Source organism: Sus scrofa, chromosome 12, assembly GCF_054392235.1.
Source record: "Sus scrofa isolate SSC_HxYL_T2T_F1_AM1 chromosome 12, Sscrofa_HxYL_maternal_Yorkshire_Landrace_v2.0, whole genome shotgun sequence".
NCBI lineage: Eukaryota > Metazoa > Chordata > Mammalia > Artiodactyla > Suidae > Sus > Sus scrofa.
This window is the reverse complement of record NC_139394.1, coordinates 6,333,634-6,353,186: the sequence shown is the minus strand read 5'-3', so window position 1 is coordinate 6,353,186 and position 19,553 is coordinate 6,333,634. Positions and strand designations below refer to the sequence as shown.

The 19,553-nt window shown below is 59.5% G+C and overlaps 1 protein-coding gene across 4 annotated transcripts; it reads right to left on the bottom strand.

Annotated features, from left to right (window-relative positions):
* Positions 1 to 112: 112 nt before the first annotated feature.
* HID1 (HID1 domain containing) lies at positions 113 to 19,532 on the bottom strand. 4 transcript variants are annotated; one of them, XM_084983590.1, is made up of 19 exons: positions 19,327 to 19,532; positions 13,400 to 13,549; positions 12,688 to 12,862; positions 12,182 to 12,295; positions 11,515 to 11,621; positions 11,166 to 11,282; positions 8,635 to 8,857; positions 8,376 to 8,432; positions 7,140 to 7,280; positions 6,903 to 6,993; positions 6,602 to 6,753; positions 6,416 to 6,494; positions 4,694 to 4,858; positions 3,077 to 3,304; positions 2,735 to 2,841; positions 2,111 to 2,191; positions 1,493 to 1,584; positions 1,211 to 1,369; positions 113 to 968 (listed from the first exon to the last, which is right to left on the bottom strand). In XM_084983590.1, exons 5-19 carry the CDS (start codon positions 11,520 to 11,522, stop codon positions 905 to 907), a joined length of 1,764 nt encoding a protein of 587 aa, XP_084839716.1. In that variant the 5' UTR covers positions 11,523 to 11,621; positions 12,182 to 12,295; positions 12,688 to 12,862; positions 13,400 to 13,549; positions 19,327 to 19,532; the 3' UTR covers positions 113 to 904. The 4 variants fall into 4 exon arrangements, with proteins under 4 accessions (XP_084839716.1, XP_005668678.1, XP_084839717.1 ...); XM_005668621.4 differs by having other exon boundaries at positions 12,692 to 12,862; XM_084983591.1 differs by lacking the exon at positions 4,694 to 4,858.
* Between the last annotated feature and the right edge of the window lie 21 nt (positions 19,533 to 19,553).

Sequence of the window (19,553 nt, the reverse complement as noted above, 5' to 3'; positions counted from 1 at the left end):
TCGCACACCAGGGGCCTTCTGGGGCGTGACTCTGGGATGCAGAGTCCCCAGCTTCCCTGAAAACCAGAGCCAGGGCCCGACGCCCTCCCCTCAAGCACAAGGACGCAGGGCATGGAGAGGGGGGTTTTATTGTGTAAAGACTTCGATTGTACAGAGCAAAGATTGTACTGACACAGGTGGGGTGGGGAGACCTAGCGGCCAGAGCCAGCAGGACAGAGGGGTGGCATCCTGGTCCCTCCCCCCCATCCTGGGCATGCAGGCAGTGGGCCGAGGCAGGGAGGACTGAAACAACAGCTCCCCCATACCCACCCCCTCACCCCCCCCATTACTGTATAAGAGCCAGCCAGGCTAGATCCCCTGACCCGGAAGAATATGGCAGGAGGCCCTCAGCAGCCCACTCCAAATGCCTAAAATGCATAAGGTCCCTTAGTCTGGTTTTTGTAATCTGTCAGCCTGGCCACCCTCCTTCCCATGGCCCTGGCAGTGAACCAGGCCTGGACCAGGTGGTGTCAGGTTAGGAGGCCTGGAAAGGCTCCCCTCACCCTGCCCAGGTGCCTCAAGGGACAGCCCATTAGGGCACGGTGACCGGGTGGCCTCGAGGGCTAGGGGCACGGAGGGTCAGCACAGAAACGGGTCCCGAAGGGGAGCCAGAGTGAGGTGGGGGCCCTGGCCAGAGCCTGCAGCCCTGGAGACAGAAGGTTCCTCTGAGGCCAGCCTGGAGGCAGGGGACGGGGCCAGTCCCTACCATCCCAGCCACCAGGGGCCCCTGGCCCACCAGCCAGGCCTCAGCCCCTCAAGCCCCCAGCCCTGATGGTGGTAAATTAAAGCTCAGAACGGTGGGTGGGGAGGACCAACAGGGGGACCCCGCCCTCCCCTGGTCCCCGCCCCCTGCAAACTTCTATCGTCACACTCGCTGGATCTCAAAGAGCTTCACGTCCGTGTCATACCAGACAGGTGGGTCCACGTTCCTGCGGAGAGAGAGGACTGTCACTCAGGTGCCCGGAGGCCTTGCGGGGAAAGACTGGGGAGGCACGAGGCTTCGGTCCTTCCACGCCCTGGGCCCCTTCCTGGGGCAGTGGGTGCCCGCCCTCAACCAGACAGGACCACGCTGGTTGGCTGTCTTGACCTTAACCCCGCCCCCTAGGCGGGGCACAGCCCCCGCCCGGCAGAGCCCCCCAGGCAGCTGAATGCCCCCGCCCCGGGGGCCCACCTCAGGTAGATGACGCCCCACATGTAGGTGCGGAACCACATGGCCGTGCCCGAGTTGGCCTGGTACTTGCGGATGAGGATGGGGTGAGGCACGGGCAACAGCCCCACCAGGGTGCCGTGCTGCAGGAACCGCAGGATCTCCGACTCGTCCGTCAGGCCCCTGCCAGGGAGAGGGCGGTCTCCAAAGCGCCCCGTCTGCAGGTCAAGGCCTGCAGGGGGCTCCACTTGGACCCCCGAGGCCCATGCTCCCACTGAGCTCGCCCCCCCTCGCCCCCTGCCTCACTTGTCAATGCAGATCTTCTCCACCTGGGGAACCAGCACCTGGAGCAGCCTCATGATAGTCTGGAGCGGCAGCTTGGACTTCCAGGAGAGGACCTGGGGGACGGACCAGGGTTTTTGGGCTGGCAGAACAGCCCGCAGAAGCCCTGACATAGGCCTGAACCCCAACCTGGAACCGTGGCCTCCCCGAGGCAGAAAGCATCTCTGCTGGCCACAGCGAGGGCCTGGCCACTCACTGAGCGCATCTGATGTGCCAGAAAGTGGGCCCTTTGATCCCGACGATGCGTGACAAGGTAGGGACATTTACTGTCCCCACCCAAAGACAGCCAGAGGTGATCTCAGGTGGAGTGGGCAAGTGATTCAGGGAAGGAAGCTGGAAAGGGTGATTGATTAAGAAAGGTATGGTTGCAGACAACTGAAGCTGAACCCTGCTGGGGAACGAACTCTGGGACAGTGTAGACAGAGGAAGCAACCAAGCCAGGAAGGCCAAGGTCACAAGACAGGAGAACTGCCTCCAGAGCAGTCCTTGGATTTGGACCCGTTCCCATCCGAGCCTTTCCTGGTCATTCCCAGGACCTGGCACCCCTGAGCCCCGCCTTGGTGCCATCTGCCCAAACCTCACCCACTCCGATGTCGGGCTCCACTGCCCACTGGCTGATGCGCTCGATGGTCGCCGCTGCTCCCGCCACGCTTGGCTGGGCTCCTGGTCGGGGGTGGGGGGGAAGGCATGAGGGTGAGGGGTGGAGGGAGAGGGTATGGGGTGGGGGTGGAGGGCAACTCCTCTTCCCAGACCCTCCCACAGTCTGGAACAGGCAGGGCCATGAGGCCTCTCCACTGGCCCAGGCTGGGGGGAGGGGGGCTCACTCCCACAGGAGGGGATGGCCCAGCCCAGCACCCTTTGCCCTGGGCCCCAGGCCTTGCCCAACCCAGCCCATGCCAGTGACAGGTTTAGGGCCAGGGGCTGACTGGGCAGACTGGGTAAAGGCCAGCCCGGCCTCAGATAAGGCTGATGGATGAGGACTTTGAAGGCCAAGGGCTTGAGACCGTGACCAATAAACAAGGGAGGGGTCCGTGAAAGCCCCCCCACCCCCCGAGAGTCAGCAGTGCCAGCTCTGATGCCCTGGGCACAGGGCGCCTGCCCCTCGGCTGCAGGTGACCCCAGAGGGCCCTGGCCTGGCCCACACTCAGAGGACAGGGAGAAAGGGAATGCCCAGGCTCGCCGACTCCAGGAGTCCTGGGTGCCCACCTCCGTGGCTGGGCTGCCCTCTGCCGAGCTCTGCTGGGGCGCTGGCTCCAGGGATCGCAAGGTGCCATCCTCTGACACCTGGGACTTCTCCGTTAGCTTGTCGATGCCTGGGGGTGGGGGGAGGCGGTGAGAACCCTGCCACAGCAGCACCCCATCTAGAAAGCCTCTGCACCAGCCTGGCCCCCACAAGTCTGCATCTCCCCCCCACCTGAGAGATGCTGCGTCTGATCCCCCCCACACCCCTAGGCCCCGGGGCCCTTGACCAAGCTACCCTTCCTGAGCCCCCCAGTACCTCCGCCAGCACCCTGCTGCCACCATCCACACCCCTCCCCAGGGCCAGACCTGGGGTGGCCACCAGGCTGGTCTTGAGGGTGCCTGGCTCGGCAGGGACAGCGGGCCGGGAGCCCTCCATGGAGGCGCCCTCCTGTGAGCCAGTGCGGGACAAGGGCTCGGGCGCCCGGCGGCGCCGCTGCAGCGCCTTGTGGATGGCGGGCGGGTCGGTGGGCAGGTTGGCCAGCTGGTGGAAGACGCTGCGCTTCCGGATGATGGCGTAGACCAGGTTGGAGTTGCCTGTGGGGAGAGAGCAGGCCTCACCTCAGGGCCCCCCGCCCCCCACCCTCCCCCCCCCCCGACTTGCCTGGGCTTCCGGGGAGGGGGAGTTTGGAGGACAGCTGGATGTCTACCCCAGGGGGCGGGGACAGCACAGGGCACAGAAGAGAAGGACCCTGGGCAGGGCTGGCACCTGGCAGCACATGCGGCTGACGCCACCCAAAGATGCTACCTTCTGGGAAGAGAGCTTCCAGGCTGAGTTCCGCCCATGACCCTTCCCGGTACTTTTTGGATCTTCTCACCACCTGGCACTAAGGGGTAACCTCAGGCAAAGTGGGGCTAGCCAGGTCACCACGAGGAAGGACAATGGGGCGTGTGCCCTTGGCTCCGGGGGAGATGCAGAGGCTTTCTGTGCCATCCATGCCCCACTCACTGCTCTGGTCCCTGCCGCTCACCACCCAGTTTTGCTCCCCCTTCAACATCTCACCTCAGGGCCTTTGCATATATTGTGCACTCCCCTCCCCCATGCTTTTCTTTTCTTTTTTTTTTTTTTGTCTTTTCGAGGGCCACACCTGCGGCATATAGAGGTTCCCAGGATAGGGGTCTAATCGGAGCTGTAGCCACCAGCCTACACCAGAGCCACAGCAACGCGGGATCTGAGCCGCATCTGTGACCCACACCACAGGTCATGGCAATGCCGGATCCTTAACCCACTGAGCGAGGCCAGGAATCGAACCCGCATCCTCATGGTTCCTAGTCGGATTCATTAACCACTGAGGCATGACGGGAGCTCCTCCCCCCCGTTTTTCTACCCCACCCAACCCTCATTCATCCCTCATAGATCAGTCCAAATATTACTTATTCTGAAAGTAGTACTAATAACTCAATACTTTAATCACCGGGGACTATGCTAAGTGCTTTTTTGGTGGGGGGGAGGTCACTTAATCTTCCCAACACCCCCTGGGATAGGCTGCCATTGGTATGCCCATCTTCCAGATGAAGAAACTGACGTTGAGAGAGGCTATGTGCCCACAGTCACAGCGCTAACTGTGAGGCCCTAATTGACAGCCAGCGGTCCAGCAGGGCCGTGCCACCCTGAACTTCCCTCTCATCAGATTTAAGATGATCTGTGTCTCTGGGTGACCCTCTGTTTAAAATCTCCCTCGTGCTTCCCTCCCCAGCTATGAGCTCTTCGGGGTGGGAAGCACTCTGCTTTGTTCCCCACTGTGTGCCCTGCACCTAGTAGCACGGGGCTTGGCATGCAGCAGGTGCTCCATAAGTGCACATTGGCCAAACCAACTGGGGGGAGCGGAGGGCTGTGCCCTCCACGGATGGGATGGCATCCTTGGCTACTGCCCGCCCTCGTCCCTGCCTCAAAAGCAGGGCCAGGAGCTAGGGCCAGTGTCTGACCGTCAAACTGGTACTGGATGATGTTGTTGAAGACTTCGAGGAGGAAGAAGACCAGGTGGTGGTTCTGGGCAGCGGAGAAGAGGAACCAGGTGGTGGAGAAGGCCTCCAGCAGGTGCAGCAGCTTGTTGGCGGCCACCATGGACAGGCTCTTGAGGTAGGGGGACACTGCGGGGGAGGGGACGGCTCACTCCTGGGGCCCCCGCCAGCCATCCCTGCACACCCTCGGCCTCACCAGGACAAGCTGCTCCCCCTCCTAAACCCTCCCCGCCCCCTGCCTGTGAAGTCCATGCCCCAGAGGCCAAGGCCACACTGGCCTAGCCTTCTGCAGAACCCCACATGGGTCCCTGGCCCGTGTGGACAGCCGTACTCTTTGCAAAGCCTCTCCTCCACTCTTCCCTGCACTTGAGATGAGACCATCCCCATTTTACAGATGAAGAAACTGAGGCTCAGAGAGGCGCATACACTTGCCCACAGTTCCCTAGTTATGGAATGATTGGGCAGAGATGCCAATTCAGGATCTTTGTCTTTCTAGAATATCCAGTTGATATTCTGCGTATAACTAGACATGGATTTTTCTGCACAGCCTGTGAAGGGGGAGTCAGAGATGAAAGGCTGCACACAGCTTGAAGTCCCAAACTTATCTGGGCACTTCCTTGCCTCGTGTCTCTCTCCCTCACCAGGATGGGGCAGGGTCAGTGGCTCTCTTAGTAGAAATGCATCCTCAGAGCTGGCCTCACCCATCCCAGCACTCAGATAAGATTGGGGTGGAGGGGGCAGGCGGTAGTTCCTGTTGTGGCTCAGCAGCAATGAACCCGACCTGTATCCATGAGGATGTGGGTTCCATCCCTGGCCTCGCTCAGTGGATTAAGTATCTGGTGTAGCTCTGAGCTGTGGTGTAGGTGGCAGACAGGGCTCAGATCTGGTGTTGCTGTGGCTGTGGTCTAGGCCAGAAGCTGCAGCTCCAATTCTACCCCTAGCCTGGGAACTTCTGCATGCTGCAGGTGTGGCCCTAAAAAGCATTTAAAAAAAAGACTTGGGGGATGGAGCCAGTGATGGAAGATGAGGTTGTGTCCCCAGAACTCACAGACCACAGAGAAGTGGTCTCTGTGGTCACAGATCCTCCCATTCAGGACTGTCCTCTCCAAGAAGCAGCCATGCTAAAGTCACCCTGCCCCAGCCCAGGGCCCCCACCTTGCTGGGGCAGCACCCCAACAGGCCTGAGCCCCCTCCCAGCTCAGAGGCAGGTGCCTATAGCCCTTGCTGGTGGGTAGGGCCCTCATTCAAAACCATGGCAGTCCAACACCGCAGCCACAAGCCACGTGTGGCCGTGAAGGGCTTGAAACGTAGTGGTAATGAAATATGTGCTCCACATGTGAAACACACACAAGATTTTAAAGAGTGGACACGAAAAGAAATGTAAAAGTCTCAATGATTTTGTACACTGGTTCCGTACTGAGATGATGGTATTTTGGATATAACAGATTAAACTAAATACAAAATTACTGTCACCTGCTTTTTTTTTTCCAATGTGGCTACTAGAAAATCGACCAATACATACTTGGCTGCCGTTATATTTCTATTAGACCCAGAGGGCTTGTATTTCTATTAGACCCGGTGCGGCTTGTGGGGTGTCCCCGCCCCCGCGCCCGCCCGCAGGTCAGCCGGTGGCCTTGCGCCACCTGGTGGTGAGTACGGGGAAAGGCGGGTTCCTGGCCCCCCTACCGTTGACGACGATGGTGAGCAGACAGTCAAAGAGGGGCTGCAGTCGCTGGTGCCCGCTGGTGATGATCTTGTGGAATACCTGTGCGGGGAGGCAGAGGGGCAGCCGTGGGGCCCCTGTCGCCTCTAGATCCAGTCAAGGGGACGTCACCCCCACGCCTCCCCAGGTCCCGGCGGGAGCCCCCTCACCACAATGAGCAGGTCGGCGTGGGTACCGGTGAAGACCGGGATGTCCATGGGCACGCGCACTGAGTAGGGCTTGTTCAGCCGCACCCCGAAGTTCCGCTCCCCGCTCAGAAGCAGCAGGATAAAGACGCCAATGTGCATCAGGCCCACCCGAGCTGCGGCACGCGGCAGGGGAGGGGTCACCACGCTGAGTGGGGAGGGGAGGAAGGGAGCCCCGGGCGGGGGGACATGGGAGAAGCCCTTCCGGCTGAAGCTGCCCCTCTTCGAGGAACCCCCCAGGACCCTATGCCCACCCCGGCCTTACACTGATCTGCTCGGGCGTCATTGAGGAAGTAGAGGATGGGAACCAGAATGTCCAGGACGTCGCTGCTCTTCAGCACAAAGAAGAGGAATTTCTGGGGAATGAAGAGACAAGGAGGCAGGGTCAGAGGGAGGGACAGCTCTGTCCCCTCCTCCCCCCACTCCTGGGAGTCTCCCTGATGCTGCCCCATCCCTGGGGCAGACCACAGCCCACCAACCCGGGCCCCGGAGGCCGGCCCACCTTGTTGAAGTCGCAGAGCTTCCAGAAGAGGACCAGCAGCTCCTGGTGGAACTGGATCTTCTTGGTGGAGTTGGGCAGGTAGGTCTGGAGCAGGGGGTTGGACAGCAGCCGGGCGATGCCCTTGAGGATGAACTGGAAGTCCTGGGTGGGGGAAGGGCCAGGCCCATCAGGCCCCGCTCCCTGCACTCCCGGCTGCCCGGCCAGGCCCCCCACAAATGTCTCCTTACTCCCCAGAGCCTGATCCACCTCTAGAGCCAGAGGGGCCCAGATGCCTCTGTCATCCACTGTTAGCAATGGCTGTCCCAGGGCAGACCCTCAGAGGCTGGGTTCCGGGCAGCTCTAGAGAGACCCTGCCCCTCCGCTGGAGCACAGGTCCCTGGTCTGCTCCAAGTGAACGCTCACATACACACGCCCTGACCTCGGCCCCTGCCCACCCGGCCTCCCCGCTGACAGGTGCCACCCCCCGACCCTCCCTGTCATCCTGTCACACCTGAGGAGCATTCTATTCTCAAAGAGCTGTCATTCACTGAGCACCTGCTTCCTGACGGACCATGCTCTCAATCAATCCTCAGCGCAAGGCAAGGGAGCAGTTTCTGTCCCCATGTCACAGCTGCAGAGGTTAGAGCTCTGGGAGCACAGGAACCTCCCCCAAGGTCACAAGACCCACGAACTCAGGTCTGACTGGCCTTGACATCCACTGTCATTCCCCTGCCAAACCTGACATCAGAGCTCCTGCCTCCTGGAAGTCTTCCCGGATACCCTCACTCAGCTGAGGCCATCAGCCCTTTTCTGAATGGCAAGACCCTCGCGGTCCTGCCATCACCACTTCCCTAAGGTGGCCGGAGTCCACGGAGACGGTGGTTCCTCCATGTAGGGGTCAGGACTCTCTCTGCCCCCATCTCATCTGCATCCCCTTAGCCCCTGCAAGGCCATAACATTTGTGGGGGGTGGACATCAAGAACCCACCGGAGGGGAGTTCCCATTGTGGCCCAGCAGGTTAAGAACCCAACCAGTAAAAAGATGCAAGTTCGATCCCTGGCCCTCCCTCAGTGGGTTAAGGATCCGCATTGCTGTGAACTGTGGTGTAGGTCGCAAACGCTGCTCGGATCCAGCGTTGCCATGGCGCAGGCAGCTGCAGCTCTGATTCAACCTCTAGTCTGGGAACTTCCATTTGCCGTGGCCCTAAAAAGGGGGAGAAAAAAAACCCCACCTGAACAGGTGCACTGTTCCACTTACCTCCTCGCGGTGGATGCGGGACAGGTAGTTCACAAATAGGTTCTCGGGCCCTGGAGGCTGCAGAGGGGGGAGCCTGGAGTGAGCAGATCCTCCCACCCCCTGCCTCTACGCCAAGCCTAGGGAGTTGGCACTGCCCCCTCTGACCCCAGATACCCCCAGACTCACAAGGTGCCTCTCCAGTATCCCTCTCCCGGCTCTGCTAAAGGGAGTACCACCCAGCCACGCTGGCTGGGCTGCTGCGCCCCGCTCCGGTCCTTACATCAGCATCGTCCATGGCGGTGCCTGTGGTGGTGCCATCCACCGTGGGGCTGGCGCTGGTGGTGCTGTCATGGTCCAAGGTGACAATGAGCACCTGGGCTGCTTCTTCCACCAGGGGTTCCCGGTAGTCAGAGAAGAGCAGGTGGTTGTAGGGGATCCCGTAGCCCACAGGGTCATAGGCACACACGGTGTTGAGGAGGGAGGTGAAGAGGGGCAGGGCGTGTCTGCGGCAGGAGAGGAGGGGCGGGGCTACAGAGACTCCACCCACCCGGCCGCCCCTCCCATCCCCCCCCAACGCCGGGCCAGTCCCCACATCTACCCGTCCCATCCCCCAGCCACCGCCAGGTGGGAGGGTCGGCCAAGCGGTCCCTCCATTCCACTTGTGTCTCAGGGCCAGGCCCTGGTCCGCCGGCCAGGGAGCAGTACCAGGGGCTCATCCCTTCCTGCGTCTGCGACCCAGGCCAGGCTGGCTGAGTCCAGAAGGAGTTTATTACCAAGAGTGGGGTGACGAGTCATGCTCTGTGCGGAACACCGTGTCCACACGCCTTAGCTTCGCACCCCCAGGGGTTGAAGCCTATTTTATTATTATTATTATTATTATTATTATTATTATTATTATTATTAGGATACTTTATTTTTTAGAGCAGTTTTGGGTTCACAGCAAAACTGATTGGCAGGTACAGAGATTTCCGGTAGACTCCGCCCTCACACGTGTGCAGTCTCCCCCACCATCCACACACATTCCCCCCCAACCCCCGAGAGGGGGACATTTATTACAACGGATGAACCTACATCGCCCAAAGTCCACAGCTTAGATCAGGGTTCACTCTGGATGTTGTATAATCTAGGGGCTTGAATCAATGTATAAAGGATATGCCCCTGAGGTTTTTGAGGGGCAGGGACCCTCCCCTGGGGCTTCAGAGAAGAGTTAGAGGCCCACAGGGAGGGGGGCTTCCCTTCAGGAAGCAGAGCTGGCACCCTGTTCACCCAGCTCCCCGGCCGCAGAATGACTCCCTTCAGGGATTTGTAAGATGTCAGGGGTCAGGCTTCTCATCTTACAGACGAGGAAACTGAGACCCAGGGAGGTTAATGAAGTGGCAAAGGTGGCCGTTTGCCCTCCGAGGCTGGTGACAAAGAAAACCTAGCCCAGCTTTTGACTGCAGCTGGTGGAGGGCGTCGCGTGGGTTCTTGCCACTTCTGGGCGCTGGGAGGGGGAAGGCTGGCCAGGAGGCCAGCAAAACCTGAAGGCTGAGGTGGGCCGCGTGGGAATCGGAGTCTGGAAGTAAGAAGGCAGACCAGATCCTCAGGGGCACTAACCCCTGTGCCGCCAGCCCGGCCCTGGGCACAGCTGGAGCAGGTGTACCTGCTCCAAATACTCAATCACACTATGTGACTCCCCCATGTACTTAGATGCCCCCCAGAGCCCAGGGGCACCCCCATGTGGGCCGGGTTCCCCCAGCCTTCAGGATACTCATTACACCCCCTGGACCCACTGTTAAAACTGTACTGCTGGGAGTTCCCGTCATGGCACAGTGGAAACAAATCCAACTAGGAACCAGGAGGTTGCAGGTTCGATCCCTGGCCTCGCTCAGTGGGTTAAGGATCCGGCATTGTCGTAAGCTGTGGTGTAGGTTGCAGACGCGGCTCGGATCTGGCGTTGTTGTAGCTGTGGTGTCGGCCAGCAGCTACAGCTCTGATTGGACCCCTAGCCTGGGAACCTCCATATGCCATGGGTGTGTCCCTAAAAAGACAAATAAATAAATAAACAAACAAACTGCTCAGTACAAGCCACGTGTAGCTATGAAGAGCTTAAAATGTGAGATGTGTTGTCAACGTAAACTGCACAGCAGATTTTGAGAGCTTAGTATGAAGAGGGAATGTAAAACACTTCAATAATTTTGTATATTGATTACATGTTAAATGCTAATATTTCTGATACACCGGGTTAAATGAAACACATTATTTAAACTAATTTCACTTGTTTCTTTTTTACTGTTTTTTTTTAATCTTTTAAAAAACCCATGGCATACGGAGGTTCCCAGGCTAGGGGTCGAATCGCAGCTGGATCCGCCGGCCGACACCACAGCCACGGCAACGCCAGATCCAAGCCGCGTCTGCGACCTACACCCCAGCTTACAGTAACGCCGGATCCTTAACCCACTGAGAGAGACCAGGGATTGAACCTGTAACCTCATGGTTCCCAGTTAGATTCGTTTCCGCTGTGCCACAACTGGAACGCCTCGTTTTTACTTTTTTAATGTCGCTACTAGAAATGTTTAAATTGCATATGTGGTTTGCATTATACTTCTACTGGACAGCCTGGCTCTAGACGGAGGTCGCAGGCAGTCACCCAGGGCTCCCCAATGGGACATTGGACAGCGCTGGCATAGGTGCGGCTGCTGTTATAGGTCACTACCACCAGAGGGCAGCATTTCCCACCAAATAAGACACCCGGCTCGTAAACGGCCTGGGCTCCGAGCTGCCTGGAACCAGGACGGGGAGAATGGAAAGAACAGCCAGGGGGCCCCTCACCTGTTCTCCGTGGAACAAAAAAACTGCACCCATGGGTTGGTGTTGCCACAGTCTGCAGCTGGGGGCAGGTACATGGCCTCAGAGAAGCAGGTCAGCAGCAGTTTCAGCAGCTCCATCCTTGGGGTGGGGGGGAAGGGGCGCTCAGTGCCTGAGGATCTCAGTCCTCCCGGAGGAGGGCATGTCCTCCCCGCCCAGCCCCAGCTCCAGTCCGTAAAGTGACTCCATTTTATCCCTGCGGGGCTGACGCTGGGTCACGGGTGGGCAGGGTCTCCGCTCCCTGAGCTGGGGTGGGAGGCAGGAGGCCTGGGGTCCAGCGACATCACGAGCTCCGGGCCTGAGAACTGCTCACCGGTTCATGTCGTGGATGTAGCTGGGCTGCGGGGAGTGAGCAAAGCCCACGCCAGCCTCCCAGATGTATTCACAGCTGTCCAGGGAGTGGATGTCCTCCGCCGAGTCCTGGGGACGGGGTCAGGGAGAGGTCAGGCTGAGGGGGGACCACCCAAGCCCGCCACTATCCTTGGGAGCACAAATCCCCCTATTCTCGAGACAGACCCTCCGAGTGCCGCGGGTGCTCATGCACAGGGAAGAAATGAATGTTCTCAGCCTCTTGAAGGCTCACTTTGCTTCAGTTTGGTTGGGGAGGGCGGTAGGGAGGCAGCACAGTGGAATCAGGTGCCCCTGGTGGTGGGTGGCAGTGGGGGGCAGAGAATACTCCAGGTCCAGTCCACGCACCCGCAGGAAATGAAAGGCCCAGGCCTCCTGTGTCCAAGCCCCACACCCCCACCCACCGCCCAGGCGAAGACAATGGGTGGTTTTGCCCAGCCTCCCGGATGCAGGGGGCAGGGCCCGCCACACAGCTGGCTCCCTTCCAGCTATGCCAGCCACCACCCCCTCCCTGGGACCATGCGTGCCAGGCAGCCCAGCCCTCCCGGAACAGCCCCTCCCCAAGGGACCTTCAACCGGCCCCAGGGGACCAGAGCCCGCCTCAGCTGGGGGGGGGGCTGGGGGCCTCTCACCACAGTGCTTCTCCGGTGGCTCTGGACGGTGAAATCTGGGCAGAAGAGCAGGTCGGCGATGGCCAGGAGCAGGGACTCGGCCAGAGGCCGGGCGTTCTCGTCATCATCCTCGCCCTGCTTGGGACATGGCACCCATAGGCCCCCTCAGTCACAGCTGGCCAAGGAGAGGTGGCCCCAGGACTCGAAGGCGGGAAGGAGACAGGGTCTTGGTCCAGGCAGGCCCCCATGGGCAGAGGGATGGAGGAAGAGGTGGGAGAAGGGCAGGAAGTAGATGCTCATTCACCCCAAACCTCCTCAGGCAGAAGAGCGACAGCACACGGGGCTCTGCTGAGTGCGAGGGGCCAGGCGAGTCCCCGAAACTCTGGAGCCTCAGCCCTGCTGGGAATCACTGCCCACCCCCTCACACTGTCCCCGAAGAAGGGGATTGGAGGAATGGCTGGCCCTGAGGGGGTTCTTCCCCTGACACCACAACTCCAGCTCCCATCCAGCCCCCCAACCAGGCACACAGACCCCTCCTCGGCCTGCCCCGGGCACTGTGGACCAGAAGAAGCCCCTCCAGTCGGGGTCCTCAAAGATGCAGGGCAGCACGCGGGTGAGAAGCCGGCTGCAGTTCAAGACAATCTGCTTCTCCTTCTCCGAATGACAGCCGCTCTCTGCTCCCTGCACCAGCTTCTCCACAGCCTGTGGGGACAGGCAGAGAGGCTGGCAGGGTGGGGAGTGGGGATCTGGTGCTTGGGGTCAGGCTGGGCACTCCGGCCTTCAGAGGGGGAGAGGCAGCCGGGCCACCCTGCAGGGCTGCCTCTCCAGACAGGGTCAGCCAGCCCAGGGGGACCGGCCATGGGCTGGGGGCAGGGGTCGGGGTGGGGTGGCACCTAGAGCATCATGGGAATGAGACCCAGCCCACCCCGCACAGCGGAGACCTTGCTGAGTAACTGCCCATCTGGGCCTCACTTTCCGCACCTGTGATATGGCAACACAGACAGTACCAACCCCGGAGCATGAGTTAAATGAGCCATGGAACGTGCCACCCTCACACAGCCCTCACAGGGAGCGCTGCCATCATGTGCCCCCAGAGCCCAGCCAGGGGGAGAAGCAGGGGAAGTCTTAGGACTACCCCAAGCTGGGTGGGGCACATCCCGGGTGCCCGAGCCCAGGGCTGGGCCAGCTCTGGCCTCTCTGGGAGGGTGGGTGTGGCAGCGAGCGGCGGGCACCCCTCACCTTGTAGCACAGAGTGGCCAGGTTGGAGGGTGACTCCTCTCGCACTGCCCGGATCTCCGCTGCCGGCACGAGCGCAAAAACATCCTGCACTGAGGTGGCCGTGTCCGCCCAGAACTGGTCCCAAAAGGCGTCATCAGTGGCTTCCACGGGCTGCGGGGGGACCCAGTGTCCAGAGTCACAGAATCGATTGCTGGCAGGCTCACAGTTTGCCCAACCTGGAGCCAAGGGAGCCCCCGAGAGAGAAGCCCCCTACCCCACCCCTGCTGGTGCCCAGGAGCCTTCCTAAGTGGGAGACATCCTTCAGCCGCCATGAGCCCCGGCTGGCACAGGCAGGCTGGGGACACCTGACCCTGATGGTCAGGGGTCAGCTGGGCACTGAGTTCAGTAGCCAAAGCTCAGTTCAGTCCCTGAGGGTCTGTGTAACCCTGAGTAATTCACCATCCCACGCTGTCAGGGCCTCCCCACCTGGGGGCCTCCCAGCCACACCTCCACCACCCTCTCCCGGCCCACCCAACAGATGCCAAATCTAAAGGAGCTCCCCCCTGGCTCTCTGACCACACCTGCTCCTCTCAGTGTCCACCACGGGGCTCTGACCTTCAGACCAGGGCCCCACCCCCAAATTTACCCCCTAATCCCGCCCCTACACTGCCCCCAACCCACTTACAAAGCACAGCAGCAACGGCACTGCTTCCTCAAACAAGACCGTGAGGGCTCCCCACTGCCTGCAGAGTCCAGACCTCAGCCCGTCAGCCAAGACCGCACCCAAATGCACCTACAGGCACACGCGCGTACACGTACACACACCTATGTACACAGGTGTGCACATGTATGGGCGTGTGTGCGTGCATCACACTTCATCACACACACTTGCATTTACTATGCCAAGAACATGACCCCGTCTTATTTTCTCTTTGCCTTTCGTCCTTTTTTTTGGCTGAGCCCACAGCACATGGAAGTTCCCGAGCCAGGGATCAAACCCACGCCACACCAGGGACAACACTGGATCCTTCACCCACTGAGCCAGTAGGGAAGTCCTCTCTTTGCCTTTCTTTGCTCAGACTGTCCCCTCTTCCCAGGAAGCCCTTCTTCTTTTTTTTTTTTTTTTTTTTTTTGGCGTCTTCTAGGGCCACTCCCGTGGCATATGGAGGTTCCCAGGCTAGGGGTCGAATCAGAGCTATCCAGAGCCACAGCAACACTGGATCCGAGCCACATCTGCAACCTATACCACATCTCACAGCAACGCCGGATCCTTAACCCACAGAGCAAGGCCAGGGATCGAACCCGCAGCCTCATGGTTCCTAGTCGGATTCATTAACCACTGAGCCACGAAGGGAACTCCTCCAGCAAGCCCTTCTAACACATTCCAAAGTCCCATCCATCCTATGGAGGCAATATGCCTTCAACACACTTAGGCTTTTTAAGTCATGGAGTCGGTCATATAGGCAACCAATTTGAACTTGAACTCCCCTTCTAGAAATCTTTCCTAAGGAAAGGATCTGAGAAGTGCGCGTATAAGGATGGTTACTGAAGTGCCACTTACTGCTGACAACAGTGAAAAGTTAGAATCAACCTAAACAACCAACAACTGGAAAATGTTTAAGAAGTTAGGGCACAGTCATACAATGGAATATTATGCAGCCGTCAGAATCACATTTTCAAAGAGTATTAATGAGTGGAAAATGCTCATGGTACAATTTGTGAAAAAGACAAGATATAAAACTATCGGATTAGGAGTTCCCATTGTGGCTCAGCAGGTTCAGAACCCAACTAGTATCCATGAGGATGCGGGTTTGATCCCTGGCCTTGCTCAGTGGGTTAAGGATCCGGCATTGCTGTGAGCTGTGGTGTAGGTGGCAGATGTAGCTCCAATTCGACCCCTAGCCTGGAAACTTCCATAACTTCCATAGTTCCACATGCTGCAGGTATGGCCCAAAAAAAAAAAAAAAAAAAAAAAAGGAAAAAACTATAAAATGATCACAACTTTGTGTTAAATTATACAAGTTATAGGAGTGCCCATTGTGGCTCAGTGGCTAACGAACCTGATTAGGAACCAAGAGGTTGCAGGTTCGATCCCTGGCCTTGCTCAGTGGGTTAAGGATCCAGTGTTGCCATGAGCTGTGGTGTAGGTTGCAGACATGGCTCGGGTCCCGCGTTGCTGTGGCTCTGGCACTGGCCAGCAGCTATAGCTCCAATTGGACCCCTAGCCTGGGAACCTCCATATGCCGAGGGTGCAGCCCTAGAAAAGGCAAAAAGACAAAAAAAAAAAAAAAAGTATACAGTTATAAAAGCCTAGGGGTTCCCTAGTGGCCTAGGGGTTAAAGTCTCGGCATTGCCACTGCTATGGCTTGGGTTCAACCCCTGGCCTGGGAAATTCCACTTGCTGTGAGTGTTGGGGAAAAAAAAAAATCTGTTCCCTGAAGCCACTTCATCCAAGAAGTCTCCCAGATCTTCGACCAAGGGGCTCCCTCCCACCTTGGAACCCCACACCCCACTCCCTTCAATCAGTCATCATAGTCCCTGACTCTATGGGCTCATGTGCACTCACCCAGGGCCCCAACTAGACCAGCAGCCCTTCTTCCCTGACTGTGCAGTTGGGGCATATGGCTGACGTGCTGCCAATATTTGTTCAGCTCAAGGCTGTGATTGGTCCTAGCGATCCCTTCAGCCAGATCACTGGCCAGATCTGAGCATCAGAGGGGCTGAGCAAACCCAGGGCTAGTCACAAGCCTCACTGAGGTCCAGGCTTTCCCTAGCTCACCCCACCCCCAGAAAACCCTCTGAGGTGCAGGGCAGCAGGGCAGGCCTGGCACCAGGACTTGCTCAGTCCCAGAACTGGTAGAGCGAGTTAGTTGGGGGAGAGGAACAAAGACCACAGGAAGGGCCCTGGGGCTGGGTTTGCTGGGTCCCCAGCCTCAGGGACAGCCCTCTGACACTCACTGGGGTGGGGGGGGGGGGGCAAGCACACCCCAGTGTGGGTGCTGGGGAAGGGGGAGGGGAGGAGCGGGGAAGGACATCCCAGAAAACACGCAGGGCCCCCCAGCATCTGCAGCACCTCTGGGAAGCCACTTTCCCCACCTCCCACATAGCCACTATCCCCTTAGAGGGGCAAAAACTCTTCATCGGGTGGACTTGACCTCTGACCTAGCTCATCCGGCAAGTGTCACCTGGGGAATGAATTCAAAGGGAGGAGAGCAACTTAGGAGGGAGCTTGGAAGGCCCCAGGGTAGCCCAGCCCTGAAGCCCAGGAAAGTCCCAGCTGTGGGAACTGGCCTTGAACGTCAGCAGTGGTGACCGTCACCTTCCCCATCCTCAACTTGGGCCTCCTCTCCAGGTCCCAGCAGTGGCTTGGACACTTCAATTTGGTGACAATTCTCTGACCATACCAGGCTAGCCTGATGCTACAGGTACTGGCCAGGGTCACTGGAATTTTGGTGGTGTGACATGGCTTAGCTCCTGCCTCGGTTACCCCAGCTGGGCTCTCGCCAATGCAAGAAAGCTTCTAAAATCCAAGCCAGTCTCTTTGAAAAGGCTATTTTTGCTGGAGGTGGGCAGGCCCACACTGCCAAGGGCACAGGGACTAGGCTATCCCGGTGGGAAACCAGATATTCTTACCCCAGCTTTGCCAGGATCGGCTCAGGCCAGAGCCCCCATCAGCCTGGGGGACCAGCTGCATCTTTTGAACCTCACTGGGGGAAGAAGGGAAGGACCAGCAGCGCTCTAGCTTGCTCAGGGTGACCTGTGCCGGAGGGCTATGTCACCACGGCATACACACACACATACGTGTGCATACATGTAAAAACACACCCACCCACCCAATATCCTCTAGCCCATGGCAGAGAATCTCGAAACCAACAGGGGCCAGGAGAGGGTCTCAGGTCCAGGGATGGGCCCCCTCTCAGGCCCCACCCTCTCCGGGAAAGGCTGGGGAAACGCAGTCAAGGCTGCTGACCCTCAGGACCAGGGTCAGGCCTCGCCCGGGCAGGAAGAAAACAGGATGCAGCTCGGGAAGGCAGCGGAGGCCGAGCTCAGGCCCAGGCCACGGGGAAAGGCACTGGGCCAGTTTGTCTGCTGCCCCGAGCAAAAATCTGTGTTCCCAGCACAGCCTCTGAGGAACCTGGGACAGGAAGACACCCTGTGGACAACTGGCCTGACTCTCCTTGGGGACACTGAGCGGCAAGGTCTGGGACCATCTGGGACCTGGTCCTCACTCTGCAGGGCTGGTGGCTTCAGCCCCTGAAGGTCTCTCCCTCCAGGTGGCCCAGGCCCCCTCCCACTGCAGGGCCCCAGGGCTCTCCGGAGGGAAAGCCAGGCTGTCTCCGGCTCTGGTCCTGTCCCAGGCCAACTCACTGTCCTCAGTTGGGACACCAGATAGCACCATCTCAGTCGACTCTGTATTTGGGGGAGAGATTGAGGCACTCTGTATTTGGGGGAGAGGGCCAGAGGGCATCGCAGTCTGGTCCACTCAGATGCCTTGGGACCTGGCTGAGCTAGTCCTGCTGGCCCGGTCAAGGACCCTGGCTGCTGAGCCTATAGCCCATAGCTCGTTCCTCCAATAAGGTGTCTCCCTCACCAAGTAGGTAAACACGGGTGCCTCCCTCCCTTCCTCTGCCTGTGGCCTCACACTGAGAGGCTGGCCCACCTGCCACCCTCAGATCTAGAAGCCCCATGTCAAGAAAGCCAAAGGCCAGAGATACATGGAGCCATAAGGGAAGTGGCAAGAAGCAAGGCCTGGTTTCTATCAAACACCTGTTAGCCAGGGCTGGACTCTCCAGGGGCCCTGGGCATTTGCTGGGCTCCTGACCTTTCTCTTGTGGGCACAAGAGAGTGTGGGATCAGAGGTCTGGCCTTTGGAGCTGTGACCAGCTGGCTGTGGGGACAGCTCCCTTGATGCCATTCTAATTTCCAAGAACAAGAGAGAGCCCTGGGGGGGGGGGGGCGTAGGATGAAAACCCTAATGGCGGCAGGTCCTGACTCCCTTGAAAGTGGGGGATCTGGGAGCAGAGCTGGGCATCTCTGCGGCCAGAGCAGCCTGGCTCAAGGGCTAAGGAGACAGGGCCGGTCAGGGGAGTACCCTTGCTGGGGCCAGCTCCTATGTGTTGGGGACAAGGAGGTGGTCTCTGTGCCACTTGTGGACTCAAGAGAGTGTACAAGAAAGAATGGACTAGGGTGAAAGATACCCTCAGGCCCCACAGCATCTAGTCCAAGGGCAGCCTGGATGGTTCTTAGCCCTGATCCAGAGAACAGAGGGCACCTGCAAACACAGCCATCCCCACCTCTGGGCCTCAAAGGAGGAGCCCCAGGCAGCAGTGGCCTCAACTGGGAACCTGGACTCCATGGCCCTGGGATCAGGTCCGCTTGCCAGGCTGCAGTGCTGCCTGCCACTCTGAATGTTCCCAGTAAAACCTGGGCCTTCCCTGGCCGTGGCCATGGACCTGGGCCCAGAGAGGCCGCTGCCTCCGCGCACCAGCTGTTTCCCCGACCCAGGAGGGCGCCGGCAGGCTTTGTTTGCATTGAGTCAGCCGGGTCTGTGCGTCCGGGACCCACGGGCACCGAGGAAAGCAGGGAGGTGTTTGGGTGGGTGGGGGTGGGGAGAGGTTGGACATGCGAGGCTGGAGGGGCGTGGGGGGTGCAGACTGGGGGGCGGACAGAGGCGACGCCGGCTTGGGATGTAGGCACACGTCAGCCTAAGGTGGCAGCAGTAGCTGCGAGGGAGAGGATGTTCCCGGGAGAAGAGGTTGGGGGTGGGGGGATAGGGGATGGAGCCCTAGGGTACAGGCCAAGGAGTCTCGCTCTAGTCCTGGCCTCGGCGTCACCCTCCTGGCCAGCTGGTCTCCCCATCTCCTGGCGAGCCAAGTTCTCGAAGCCCCCCAGCCCTGCCCAGCCCCCAGTCCGGCAAGTGGGTGGGGAGGCCGGGGCCCCGTGCGCACCTGCGTCTTGGTGGTGAGCTGGATCACCGCCTTTCGGAAGTTCAGCTTGGAGTCGGCCGACCCCATATCGTTGGAGCCCGCTCCGGCCCGGCCCCAGCCCTGACTCCCGCCCGGGGCCCGGACTCTGTATCCGGCTCCACTCCGCGGCCCCAGCTGCTCTCGCAGGAGCGGAGCTGCGCACCCCGCCCGCCGGCCCGGCGTCGACCCCGCCCCCTCCTGGCCCCGCC